A 14,253-nucleotide genomic window follows, 5' to 3' on the forward strand; every position below is an offset into this window, starting at 1 on the left:
GTCCTTGACTAATCGCCTGAGTTCATTGAAATCAGCTTTCCTAAAGTCTAGCACTTTCACCCTACTAGTTACCTTACCCACTCAGCGTCTTATGGTGAATTCTATTATTTGGTGATCACTGTCCAAGGTGACTACCAGTCTGTAGGTCCCCTACCATATCATCCCCTGTTGCCAATACCAGGTCCAGTAAGGCATTCCCCCTAGTGGGACCGTGTACCTCCTGCATCAGGTGGAGGTCCTGTACGCAGGATAGGAACGTGCGTGAATGGTGGGACTTTGCTGTCTGTGTCTCCCAGCAGATGTCTGGGTAGTTTAGGTCCCCCATGACTACCGCCTCCTTAGTTTTTATGGTCTCTGAGAGCTGCCTCATGGACATTGCCAAGACCATTGAAGGAGAAACCTAACTCAAGAGAGATGCATAATCACATTTTGGTCATGCGCACAGGTGTCATCCATTGCAGTGATTCAAAAAAGCAGAGCTTTTTGCATGGGGAGTTTTAGTTCCACAGCCTGCTTTACATCAAACTAGCATCTTTCCGTTAACATCTGTAATGTGCTCGTAAAGTCTATTAGTCCTCTTTTAGCCCTTTCTAAACGATTTATAAAGATCCAACTAATATAAAGTGTAACCTTAGGCAGATCATTCCAGATCCCAGGCCTTCTGCCTTTGAACTCAGTGGCAAAAATTACAGTCATCAATGAAAGCAGGATCATGACCATTCTCCGTTTTAAGTGGCTGGGGTCAGACCCATTTGGAAGAAGCTGCATTGAGACCCTGCTGAATGATGCCACAGAAGGACATCTTTGAAAGGGGTGATGCATGGCTTAACATTATTTGACCATCCATTTGCTTTAAAATATTATTCCTAAAACAATCAAATGAGTTCACTAAGAGCAAAAAAACCCCCAACAAAACGTTCGGTTCTGAAATGATCCCTGAAAAAGCTCATTTGAAACCAACCAGGAAATCAGAATCTCAGATGAGGAATCGAAACAAGGGGTTACCTTATGTTGGAGCCAGCTGAGGTATTCAACACATTTCGTAAGCAAGGAGCACAGCCAAGTCTATCACTACAGTTTCTTAAAGCTAACCTCAGTCAGTTCACAGTGAGTTGTGGCCATATGATTTGCTCTCTTAACTGCTGTAGAGACTCTCTTGAAGGTTTGTATTAGTTTTTATAGAAGAGACATGGCACAAACGGGACTTATAATTTTTCTGCTCATTACCATACTACTGCTGGATCAGACGACTGGTCAGCCCTCCAGATTCAAAACCAGAAAGCACAGTAAACGTCGAGTGAAAGGTAATCCGTTTTATTCTGGGGAGAGTGTATACCTGGGGGTTTTTATACCTGGGGTTTTATAGTGTGCTTGCACACTATTTGATTAATCAGAAATTAGTAGTATGTAAATACTTATTAACAAAGGAAATCTTTGCCTGTGTTTATCCCATCGAGAGAAAGGACTTTATATACATTATTTAGGTTACAAGCAGAGTCTGATATGTCAGACTGGATTTGCAAATTGGTACAGGTGCATAGGGACAGACACTGCGCTCTCAATTGTGCCTATTATATCCCACTGAAATTATTTAGGATACATAGATTTAACTGAGGGTTTAACTTTGGTCTCTCATATTTAGTTATGATGGATAATGCTAGGAAGAATCATGTACAGGAAACCCTCGCTATTCGCAGGCTCCGCATTCCCAGTTTTAAATATTTTCACAGTTTCAAATATTCACAAATGCTGAACCCGCATCTTAAATACACTTACAGGAGCTCCTCGGGAGCTTAGTGCTTGCCACCGCTGGGTCCCACTGCTGCCAGCGCAGCTATGCCCTCTCCCCCAGCCACTGGGGGCACTGTTTTCACGAGCACAGACAGCATTCATGAACGCAGTGCTGTATTTGCAGATCTTGCCATTTGCGGGGATCTCAAGAACGTATCCCCCGCGAATGGAAAGGGTCTCCTGTATCATGTTCATCTAGTCTAAACAAGCAGAATAAAATAATAAGCCTCTAAGATATAATATATTCCAACAATAATCCAATGCTAGAGAGTTTTTTGCATTTTTGGTGAGAATATTTGAGAGAGAGTTGTAGAATAGTATTTTGCCTGGTTATCAAATGCTATAAAATGGTGCAAATAAAAAAGAACTAGTGGAGAAGAAGCACAGAGTAAATGCCCCAAAGGAGGACTTAGATAACCCTCTTGAATATTGTTCATCAATTAGATTTAAACTCTTACTTCCATTTTTTTTTAAGCACAGTGTACGCTGCATAGTTGGTGAGTACTTAACCACTAGTCAGTGATGAGTCAGTAGCTTTCTAAGGCCATTTCATAGCGTGGTCTCTCGATTCTTAAACTAAGGAGTATTTGCATATGTATTTCCCTGTCTAGTAAATGTATCTATCCCCTTTCTTTTGAGTTCCATAAGAGTTTTTTGATTCCATGAATTTTACTGTAAAACAATGGCATTTTTCTACCACGTATGAAAACATACCTGCTTTTTCCCGCTAGGTTTAATATTCAAATCTCTTATACATCATTTTTTAGTTCAACATAAACTCACTTTTTTCTCCTCTGTTCCTTATTTTTGTTGTTGATGTTTTCTTTTGTTCTTTACCCCCAAACCTTAGTTATTAACTGAAAAAAAATGGAACAAGAGACACTAAGGTGAAGCTGCTGTGTGGGATGTGCAAGATTTTTTCTCTGCCACCATTTTGTTGGTGGTGTTTGAAGCGCAACAAAATGGTTACTTATTGTCCTACGGCAGGTTTTGTTTTAATTTGCTATGTTCATATGATCAACATTTCTGTAAATAAACAGTATGCTTCTCCTGCCCGTATTTAAACTCCGTGCACATGCACATTGAGGAGTTGGTGCAGAACTGAATGTGCAAATTCTGGACTCTATTATAAACTGGCATACAGATGATCAGCGACCAATAGTTACCTGTGATCCACATTTTTTTCAGGCAGCTACTAAAACGTGCTCACATTGAAAGCTGTGATTAAATTGGGGGATGAAAGGCCAGGTCATACTTTTCTCATATGAGGCCCAGAGATTCTCTAATTAAGCCAGCATTTAGGAAAATTAGAAGGTAGCGTGCCTCTTCACCTTAGAGCCACCCCTATTCCACAGGGGTCAATAGGAGGTTTGCCACTTACTTCAATGGGGCCGGCGTATCAGCCCTAATATCTAGGTTATCCTACTTTTGCCCACAGGTTAATAAACCAGGCACAAGGTCTGAAGATTTTCTCTTAGAAACCCACACAATAAAATTTTTGTTCATAAAGGATTCAGAGCAAAGAACACCTGCATAATTGTTTGTTTAATTGCACCCCAGGAGCCCACTACTAATTTATGTACTTTTCCTGTTAATTAGCATGTTTACAGTATTCATTGCAAATTGCTTGAATCAGCCACAGCAGTAACAGTAATAATAAACTAACATTTTCCAATTCAGGCACCTAATACAGGGTACCAAAAAGTGGGTCTGGGCTTTGCTTGAAGTTCTTTTGCTAAGTGTATGAAACAGGCTCCAAAATTATCATTAGAAGCCCAGTCTTAAAAAGCAAAAATCAATTGAACCGAATTCTCAACTCCATCATCAAATCCTCATGAGTAAATATCTTTTTATATAGGGGCACAAACAAAGGCCTTCTGCATGTCTTCAAAAATAATGACTGATCCCTACTTTAGACTTTGAATTTATACTTCAGCAGCCTACCATAGTGCTAAACTTTGCCCTGGTAAGCTAGTTTTATCAAATGCAGTTACTAAAATCAGTTATTTATGCAATTGCATGGTTCATGAACGTTTGTGGTTCTGCTCCATTATCACATTGCTATAATCCCACTGACTTCTTTGGAAAAATGTCCATAGTTGTCACTTAAAACAGAACTGGACCCTGGGTAAGGATTTTATGTAGTTTGTATTCATTACAATTACATTGGTTTAGATATTGCATGTCTATGACAGGGAATTAATTGTTATTTAATTCTGTTGTATTTTGATTGTCTCTGAAAAACTCTGGACTTTTTTCACCTGGGGGAGGGCAGGGAGTGATTTCATCAATATTGTAATTACTACTGACATATTTATCTCCACAAAAGGCAGTTCTGACTTGGAGACATTCTTGGATGTATGTCGATGTATGTTATTGTATTTTTATTAGTTTGCTTCTTTGTTTGCTTATTTAAGAAAAGGATGATCTGAAGACTCAGATTGACAAGCTGTGGCGAGAAGTAAATTCCCTGAAAGAAATGCAAGCGCTTCAGACAGGTAGACCATGTTTTATTGGCTCATTGTTACAAGAAAACATCCTTCCACCACCTGACATACTACATCTTTAAAGAGGCATTCTGCCTCCTTGACAAGCAGGATTCCTTACCACTATGAGCTTTCCAAAGAAATGAAAAAGATAGCACCAAGAATAAATTGGGAGCTATAAAAGCGAAACTTGAGTGGAGACAAACTCTTTAATTCTTTTCCATTTAAATCTATTCAAATTTTTGCATGCTGCAGGACTGGTTCCCAGGATCTACATTATTTCTGCAAGGATAATACTGCAGTAGCCACGTACTGATGGCATTAGTATAATGATGGCCTTTATGTAATAATGAAATGCTATGACTAAATATTGCTTAATAGCGAGCACACACTGCCACCAGATGTTCTGCTGAGAGAAAGTGGCTACTACTGTAAACCACCTGAGCCTGTGCACATCTGTATATCTTTGGCAGCTCCAGGTGTCTCCACTCAGCAGCTCTGCCACCAGAGCATATCGTTCATGTACCACTGAAGGGACCACAGCCCCCCAGCAGAAGGTGAGGGAGTGTCTACACATACTTTTTGCTAGATGCTGGTTGGTGGCAGAAGCTTTACTCCACTTAGTAGAGGTGGTATAGATGAGGTTTGGATGTGGACAGAGTGTCAGGAAATTTCTGCCAAGTGGTCGTGAACAACTTTCCCTTTTCACATGGCTAAGTGGGCAGAGAGTTTAGATCACACTGGGAGTGGGGGGACAAGTCTGAAAAGATGGATCATTGCATGGAAAAGTCTGGGAATCTATAGCTTATGTAAGAGAGGTTAGGAGGCTAGAAATTTCTTGAAGTGTACGAGTTGTTAAATTCAAATGTTAATATTACTATAAAACCAAGTTTCAAAGCAACAATCACCAATAGTTGAGGGTTGGCCTGATTGAATATACAGAAGCTTTAGAACAGGGGTTCCCAAAGTTTTTATGCCACGGTCCAGAAGTGGCCATGGCCCGGCAAACTGCAACCAAGCAGTCACAGCCAACCACAGCTGGAATTTCCAGCCAGAAGACAGGTAAAGATACCTCCAGGCAGGGTGGGGGCAAACCCTACACTGCCACGGGCCCTGCAGAAGGAGCCACAGCCTCTCCACCCGGCTCTGGCAGGCCATGGTTTGCCAGTCCATGGCCACTTCCGGTCTGGCAACCGACCCACCACAGCCTGGCACTGGGCTGCAGCCCAGGGATTGAGAACCCCTGTTTTAGAAAGTCTGATGGACATTTGCAAAATAAGGAGAGTAATTAACTATCCAGTTAGGAAATGGTTCTATTGTGCTGCCCTTAAAAAAGTTGGGAGTTACACATGTTGGGGGGACATTGGACTGGAAATGACATCACTGACATGAGATGAAACATTTTTTGACAAGAAGAATGGTATTTGAGGAAGTTAGTTTGTTACACAAACTAACTAGTTACACAAACTAACTTACAAAAGTTAGTTTTTAGTTTTACAAAACATATTTCCCTTTTAAATAGTCATAGGAATGTTGATTTGAGCGAATGATTTATAGCTAACTAAATAGAAGTCTGTGCTAAGCAATAATTTTCTGGTTCAGAAAGTAAATCTTGTCCTGCTTCTCCAAGTAGCCAGAGAATAAATGTTCAGCAGCTCAGAATTCAAACCAAAGCCAAAAGGAAGTCAACCATCAACACCTATTTTTGCCTTGTTTTATATGTAGAACCTACAATGGTCAAGTGGGTTCTAAATATGACAAAAAAGAGGTCATCCATGTCTTGCTCTCATCACACATGGTTGCTAAGAATCCCATAACACTTTTAAAAAGAGCTGAGTGTTTTAATTCACAGGGATGCTCAAGATTTCCATATTACAACGAGACTTATTAGTGCACTATTTCTCCTAGTTTCTCTTTGTCATATGCTATTGTGCACTGTTGCTAAATGACCTTTATCAATAGAGGCTTTCCACTTCAAAGATGGCTAAATTTCAGTGATAACTGTATGGCTATCGATACATAGTTTTTAAAGTCTTTTGGCAATCTTTCCAGATGAAAGATCTCCTATAAAGACAAGTTAAGGATTATTGTATCATTTGCCTCTTGTAACTTTCCTAGTTGCAGTGGGTGAAAAACTTGAAGGATGTTCTTCAGCACTTCAAGAAGTTGAAGAATGAAATGATGAGTAATGATGAACATAAAATGCAACTGATGGATTCATTTCATTACTCTAATTGAAAATACTGCTGGCCTTGCAAATACACGACTTGATCCAAAGTCGCTAAAGTAGATGGATTTGTGAGTCTTTGGATCAGAACCTTAGGAAATCCTGACATAGAAAACAAGCACAAATTTAAAACGTTCAGGGATTTGCAACAGTTTAGAAGAGTTAAACATGGGAGATGCTCATATATTTTTCACAAAAGAAGAAACTCTTTCTAAAATATGCATAAAGCATCATGACCGCAGGGCATCTATTCAAGGCAATAAAACATTTAGCACTTATGAAAAACAGAGCCTTTAGGAGAGTTGTGGGACTGCCACATATGGCTTTACATGAACTTACCTCTTGAAATCCTTGTCTTAATGCAAGTGAATATTATTTGTGTGAAAAGCAGTAGAGGGATATATTAACTTGGGTTTTGGGACATAAACATGAAATACTGGAATTGCTGCTAATTATGGGACTGACGTAGACATCTGCATAGGTAATCTTGCATTTTTGGTGCAGAGGTACTGAATGGTGACTTTGTTTTTGAGACTTTTTGAGTGGAAACCTTCGTCTTGGCTAGTTTTGTGCACAGTGGAAGAAAGCTCTTTGGAAGCATTTATCGGAGTCACCTCAGTTCCATGTAATTGTCTGCATTACAGGAGAAGAGAAGTGATAGTTCACCAAGGGTTAACAGTTCATTCCAGCAAACCCTTCCGTATGTGAGTAAAGCTGAAGAAACTATAATGACTGCTCTTCAAGGTGAATTGCAGGCTATAAGCCAAATGTATATCCTAGTGCATTTGTTTTTGGCATTAAAACATTCCTGATATGTTCCGCTAGATGAAACCAATGAAGACCTAGGCTTTGCAAAGGACAAGCTGGCTCTCCTTGTGGTCTGTTACCACATGGGTTGTACAGACAAAAACAAACAGTTTAGTAAATGAGGACAGAATGTCGACTTTTAATGACAATGTGTGCACTGTCTCCTTTAGAAAAAGGCATCTATAGCCCTAACTCACTCTAGGTCACTTGAAATGGGAGTCTGAAGGGAAGGGATTTATTTAGCTGAAGGAATGAACTGCCTGGAAATGAAGAGCTAGAGGTAATTGTTTTATGTCTTCTGTAAGCTCTTCTGCCAGTGGCAATATTTATTCGTCACCTGTCCCAAAATGATGAATTTCAAATCAATATCTTTCAGACAAGCAAGACACTGTAAACAGCACTGCAGCAACATCTGTCCCATACTTGTTTGCTAGGAAGTAGGCTTAGTTAATGCAGAATGCTTTACTTTGGCACTTTAAATGTCCTAAGTATGAAAAGACCTTTAGATCTAGACTTTGGTGCAAAGCCAAGTATACACTTCTTGATGTCTTAGCCTCATCTGCCAACAATACAAACATCCATTTCACTGCGGAATAAGTTATGAAACTGAGGAAGGGAGGCAAAATATGCAAAAGTGGCGGTAAGGACTATTTATAAAAGTCGGTCGTAAGACAGAGAAACAACAGGCCAAGGTCATTTTTAGCATTCTGAAATAACAGAATAAGAAATCATGAGGAAATGAAGTTACTGGACGGGACTGGGATAGAGGGCTCAATGTTCCTTCCTATAAATAAGCTACAAGTCAGATTTTTTTAAAGCACCGTACAGAGTTCCAGTCACAAGCCACATGGGTGTTAAGTGGGATTCATGTCCAGCAGCATAATAAGCGGTGGGCAGCCAGGTCACCAGCTGGTGCCCAATTAGAGGAGTCATGTGAACTGCAGCTGCTGCCAGCCCAGGTGCCACAGCTACCACAGCTGGACTGGCTCTTCCTGCTGCTGTCACCCAGGGTGCAGTCCCTGGCTCTTACGCCTCTACATGTGACTAAATCCCATAGGTACTTTAGAAAATCTCTCCCTAAAGACTCAACCTTTTTTAAAGCTATTCGTTTCTTACTGAATATGTCAAATCAAATCTGTTCACAGTCTGTCTTCGTGGAACGAAGGTTCATAAGAAGTGCTACCTCGTGTCAGAAGGTGCTAAGCATTTCCACGAAGCCAATGAAGACTGCATAGCCAAAGGAGGGACGCTGGCTATCCCCAGAGATAACGAAGAAACCAATGTTCTTCGAGACTATGGCAAGAAAGGCCTTCCAGGGGTGCCGGAGTTCTGGTTGGGTGTCACTGACATGGTAAATGAAGGAAAATTTGTTGATGTCAATGGCATGGCTTTACACTATTTCAACTGGGACCGCGCTCAACCCAATGGTGGGAAGCGTAAAAACTGTGTCTTGTTTTCCCAGCCCTCTCAAGGCAAGTGGGTAGGTGAAGTGTGCCGTACTGCCAAAAGATACATTTGTGAATTTCTGATCCCATAACTTCATTCAGAGCTGGCCATGCCAGCTTATTTAGTCATTAATATGCAGTTTTGCCTGGCAATGACCTTCCCACTTAGACAGTGGTGAACTGAAAATATTTGTTGAAATTCCTCACCATATATACACCTCTTTCAGAGGCGGGAATTTTCTCTCTTAATTTATTTTCCATTCTCTTGCTACAAAATGTCACGTTTAGTGAGTTCTCTCACCACCTAATTTTAGCATATGCCACATAGTGAATATACCTAACACTGGTTTAAGCTGTATTGCATTATATTATCATAGTTTGATGTTCGTTGTTACTAGTGCCTTAAAGGGAAAATTCATCTCAGACCTGCACTTCAGATGTCTATAAATGAGTGTTTACTTCAGCACGCTGGTCAATATTAATGAAAGTGCCATGCACAGAACACCCCATAGGGTGAAATTTGCCAACCTATAAGGTCTCACGATCAACTGAAGTCCCACAATTTAAGTAGATTTTTTAACAATGTGAACTTCTGCATAGGGTGAATTTCACCATAACCAATCCAACAAAGAGTTCAAAGATTTTGACCTAAAGGGAAAAAAACCAAACAAATCTGAAGGTGATACAAAAAAGTATGGAGTTGTAAGTGATATATTCCTGAAAGAAATATTCCCAGTAGATATTCTGAGACATCAGCCAAGCTAGAAACATTTGAGTCTAATCCTAATAGTTCGATTATTATTAAATGTAATACGTACCATTTGGAACATTCTCCTACCCATTTTGAAGCGTCAAATGTAACAATATAGGGCACACAGAAGCACTTTGGAGGAACAGACAGAGGTGTCATACTTCAGAGAGAAACATTACTTCTCCCAGGTTGATGGGATTTATAGTGGGCAATGTACTCCCTTAGGCTATAAACAGATGTCTCATTTGACCCAGGTTGACTGTCCCAGGATTTGATCCGAATTAAAATTGCTGCAGCATAGTCCCGCACATGTGCTGCCCTTGCTGTTCCTTTGCCGGTAAGCGACCAGAGAAAACTCAGTCTGACAGGCTTGTTCCTATAATAAGCTGCAATAGCCATACAGGCATACAACAGAATATTCTGGGAAAATGTACTGGTGGATTTTATCCGGCATACTTGAGAAGGATTTGAAGTGGGATAGTGGACATGTACAAGCCTGGAACAAAAGGCTTTCTTCCGGGACAAGTGTGACATCTGTTTGTAGCCACCTCCACTGACAGGTATAAGGGGTGAGCTGAACCATGTCTTCCTTATGCCTTCCCACTCCTCTCCCAATTACTTCCACTGAGACCTGCATCAGAGGGTTCCCCCTACTTCTCCATAAGCCTCATTAGCCAGGGGGAGCTCTGACCCTCTTTAAATACTATACTTCAAGTTGGGCCTCTTTAAGGACAAGTAGATATCTTCATGGGTAAAAATTGGAATAGCTCCACTACAGTCAAGGGAGCTTCACTGAATCACAGAAGAAGAAATATCACTTCAGTTTTTTGCTGTTCTTAATCTTCCAAAAAAACCTATAAACTACAGAAATTAAATTATAGAAAAAATGGCAACCAAATGCTTTACTTTGCATCAAGCGAATATCACTTATTTTAGTATTATGTTAAGGGTAATTTGTCAGATTTGCATTATAGGACTTGCATTAATTATTTAAATGTACTGCTGCTTGGAGGTCAACTCTTTCTTTTCCTTTATTTAATTGTGCAATAAATCTTTGAATTCTGCAATATATCTGTAATTGCTAGTACTTAATTGTGCTATTTAATTGTATTGTTATTTTGAGAACCCGTACAATCACTATTTCAAATATAGTATATAAGCTTATATGCATTTTTTTTTCTGTAGAAATGATGTATGCATCCTGTGTGGGAAAAAAAAAAGAATTGGATACTGAAATGAATAGAAATCTGCCATTCACTAACTATTTGCTAAAACAAGAAAGCCTGAAGAAGCTTTTTCAATTTGAAATTAGTTTGGGATTCAAATTTAGGATTCAGATTTGAAGTCTTCATACAAATTCAGCTGCACTTGTTACATTTCCACCATCTGGTGCTTAATCATTCATGAGATTTCAGCACTATCGGCCAGTGCCATAGCAAGGGGGGGAGGGGGAGGGGAAAAGTGGGGCAACCGCCCCGGGCACTGAAGCTAAGGGAGGCCAACAAGAGCTACCCAGCTGGGATGGGGCCCAAGATGGAGCTGTAAATGGCTCGTTTGGGGGGGTACAGGGATTGGGGAAGGGTGGCTCCTACCGCTGCACTCTTAGGTAAGCATGGGGGGGGGGCATGTGCCCCCCAGATATGTGCGCAGGGCAAGGGCGGGCTGCTGCTGTGGGCTTTTCCCCAAGCACCAACCTTCCTTGCTACAGCACTGCTGTCAGCTATACAAAATGGACCCATTCTGGTTTTAGATCTAACCTAGAATTAAAATAGTCATGTTCAGGGCTCCATTTGCACATGGGCCCATAGGAAGTCTAGGTGGAGAGCTGCACCTTTATGGAAAATAGTCTGTGCAGCCACATACCTCTGTAGTCACTCCCACCATTAGGACTGGTCAGCATGAGGACAGGAGACCTCCAAAGACAATATTAGGTGTTGCTAGAAATGCTATTGACTTTTTAATATGTGTCAGTTTTTCCAGTAATCCCATGCTCCAGTAAGGTAACAAGGGCCCTATAGGTTTAGTGGGGCGATCTTCCAGGGGAGATATGAAATTACCTGATGGCATCTACTCCTTTACTAAGGTAATTACCACAGGACCAACAGGAGTTAACATGCATTCTCTTGCCAGTTTTCAGTTTGAATAATTCTGTTGTATCTAACAAAATTATCCTCGCAGCTTCAAGCAGATAAGTTATTCTCCTCATCTTCAACAATGGAGCAATGGTGCTGGACCCTAATAAACAGCTGCTCGGTTCCATTCGCAGTGATGGGTGATGGGGTCTTGACTTATCAATCAACATCCTGCTTTTTCTGGTGAAAGTTATGTGGGCAGCAGACCAGTGACAGGAGCAAGTATATTCTTAGACACTGTTTGATGATGCAGGGTAGCATTACTATTACTTCTACTGCACCTGTACCCATGAGAAAGCTATTTCCCCAGTTCAGTGGCTGTCAACCTTTTGCAACTGAAGGAAACCCTCGTGTGACTCAAGGTCCCCCTAAAAAATGTCAGCTCTTAGTTCTCACTCTGTTTTTGATTATGGAAAAATAATAGAGCAATTCTTCCATTGCAAAAAAACCCAAACAGGTCAGAATATTTTCAGCCCTATGGATTTGTATTTGAAATCTCTGTCTTTATCTTGTGAAATATCTTTGCATGTTTGCACACCTAACAGTACTAACGTTGCATGGCACCCTGTAGCACCCTTGAAAGAATCTCAAGGCACCCTAGGGTACCACAGCACCCTGGTTGAGAATCGCTGCCCTAGGTGAATGTCATCTGTTCAGCTCTTCATGAATCTGTCATAAAGCCCAAACCAGACACCTTTTTATTCATCTTCTGAGGGATTTTATCAAAGGAAAACAACCCTTTTCAACAGGCTATCAGGCTCTATTTTGCTCATCAGATGCGGTTGACTTTTGTTGCTGACTTTTAATTGTGATTTAAATGTCTACAATAGCTTGTTATTGCCTTGAGCTCTGGCTCATTGGGCTAGTTAATTAAGTTCACTATGCAAATGTCAGATTCAAAATAATTTTGGAAATGTATTTACAAGTATAGCAACACAGATATATACCAGCTTCAAAGGTGAATTATTTATTTCTTGTCAGTTTTCTTCCTTCTGCTTTAGGTACTAACAAGTTTTTGAGGCTATGTACAGCAGAATGAAGGACAACACTGGAAGACATACTCCAAACTCATTGGATGTCATTGTACACACTGTTAAACAAACAGGTACCTTACTGATAGTCCATGAAGACATGCCTAGTATGGGGACATAACTCAAGGTCTTAAGGAGCCCTGCAAAATATATACCTTTACAGTTCAAGAAAAGCAAAAAAGATGGGGAAAAAGAAGCTGGGAAGGGAAGAGAAATGACTAGGAATGAAGACTGCAGAGCGAACAAAGGAGAAACCGGCACAGTGGAGAACGGGAAAGGAAGATTGAGGCAATCCAGCCATAACAGAAAATGTTCCTCCCACCCTCTTACTCTGATCCATGAATGGCTCCCCAGAGGGGGTCCATGACACTGGTACTTGTGGATCCAGACACCAGTGATGGGAGACCCCCAGCAGCTGATTGCTCAGATAGTGTTAACACATTGTCTAGTACTCCGAGTTCTCCTGTACGCATCCTCCCTCATCCAGCAGACATCGTTAACCACCAGTTGCACACAATTACCTACAGTTCTGTCTCAGGAGAGACCAGGCTTGGGTGCAGATCTTTCCTCCTCTCCCTCCAGGAGTCAGGGTAGCCCCTTGGCTTGAATAAAGAGTCCCAGACCATAGCAAAGCTTTTTTTTTGAACCTGAAAGCTTGCTTAAAAAATGTTTTCCAACTACTTAAGTTGGTCTAATAAAAGATATCAGATTCACCCAATGAACCTTGAGAACATAGCAAAGGCACGCTAGTTCCTTCAACCCAAACTGCTACTCAGCCCTGGTTTCCCTCTGAATCACTTTATGTGATCATGTCCTGTGTGCAAGTGGAGTGATCTGGCAGCAGATGACAGGCAGCAGATACCTAATGGAGAAACAATTCTGGCATTGATTACAGAAAATGTAGGAAGTTTCTAGCCTCTCTGTGCTAATGCTCTAGCCGGTCCAGATGCTGGGACTTGACTTTTGTCCCAGATCAGTAAGTGAAGCAGGCTGCTCACATGTCAACTACTGCTCTTGTGTTTGAGGCAAGAGACTGGGAAGCAGCATGAAAAGCATTGAACTAGTCCCTGAGCTGACATAGCGCAGTAGTGTTCAGACTCTCCTGGAAATAATCAAAGTTTGAGAAAACTGACATAAACCCATTCCTTCATGAAGAGAGACAGAAGGAGCAATGTTTTGAAGAAAAGTTCTTTTCCCAAGTGCTCATGTACTACAAAGACAGAAAACATAGACCTGTATATACAGGCAGGATTACATGGCCAGACAGGCCACTGGAAATAACTGTGCACAAAACAGTTTTGCCAGCTTTTTAACCTCTTAAATAGTCTGCCTCCCCAACTTCAGCTGTAACTAATTGTGAGAGATTAATTAGCATTTTCTTTCACTTAGATAATTTGTGAAATAAAAAGACCAAGATAAATCAAGGTAGGGAAGAATGGAGCTTTTATAATAAAATAAAAATGAAAATGGGAAGAATAAATATTAAATTCTACACATTTCAGTACACTAGATGTTTCCTTTCACTTTCTGCCAAACTATTAGCTTCTATACACTCTCTGGTCTTAACATTTAATACAGTGATA

The 14,253-nt window shown here is 40.7% G+C and overlaps 1 protein-coding gene across 1 annotated transcript; it reads left to right on the forward strand.

Annotated features, from left to right (window-relative positions):
• The first annotated feature begins 1,189 nt into the window (after positions 1-1,189).
• CLEC3A (C-type lectin domain family 3 member A) lies at positions 1,190-8,848 on the forward strand. The gene is made up of 3 exons (XM_006016429.1): positions 1,190-1,304; positions 4,209-4,289; positions 8,457-8,848. The coding sequence occupies exons 1-3, from the start codon at positions 1,190-1,192 to the stop codon at positions 8,846-8,848; spliced, it is 588 nt and encodes a 195-aa protein (XP_006016491.1).
• The last annotated feature ends 5,405 nt before the right edge of the window (positions 8,849-14,253 follow it).

The sequence above is a fragment of the Alligator sinensis genome, unplaced genomic scaffold (genome assembly GCF_000455745.1).
Source record: "Alligator sinensis unplaced genomic scaffold, ASM45574v1 scaffold349_1, whole genome shotgun sequence".
NCBI classification, from domain to species: Eukaryota; Metazoa; Chordata; order Crocodylia; family Alligatoridae; genus Alligator; species Alligator sinensis.

What these genes read in the sequence shown, in the direction of transcription:
- CLEC3A (XM_006016429.1), top strand. Translation starts at nt 1,190, where the DNA reads ATGGCACAAACGGGACTTATAATTTTTCTGCTCATTACCATACTACTG. An exon ending in CAGTAAACGTCGAGTGAAAG is followed by an intron (nt 1,305 to 4,208) that starts GTAATCCGTTTT and finishes TGCTTATTTAAG; the next exon opens with AAAAGGATGATCTGAAGACT. An exon ending in AATGCAAGCGCTTCAGACAG is followed by an intron (nt 4,290 to 8,456) that starts GTAGACCATGTT and finishes ATCTGTTCACAG; the next exon opens with TCTGTCTTCGTGGAACGAAG.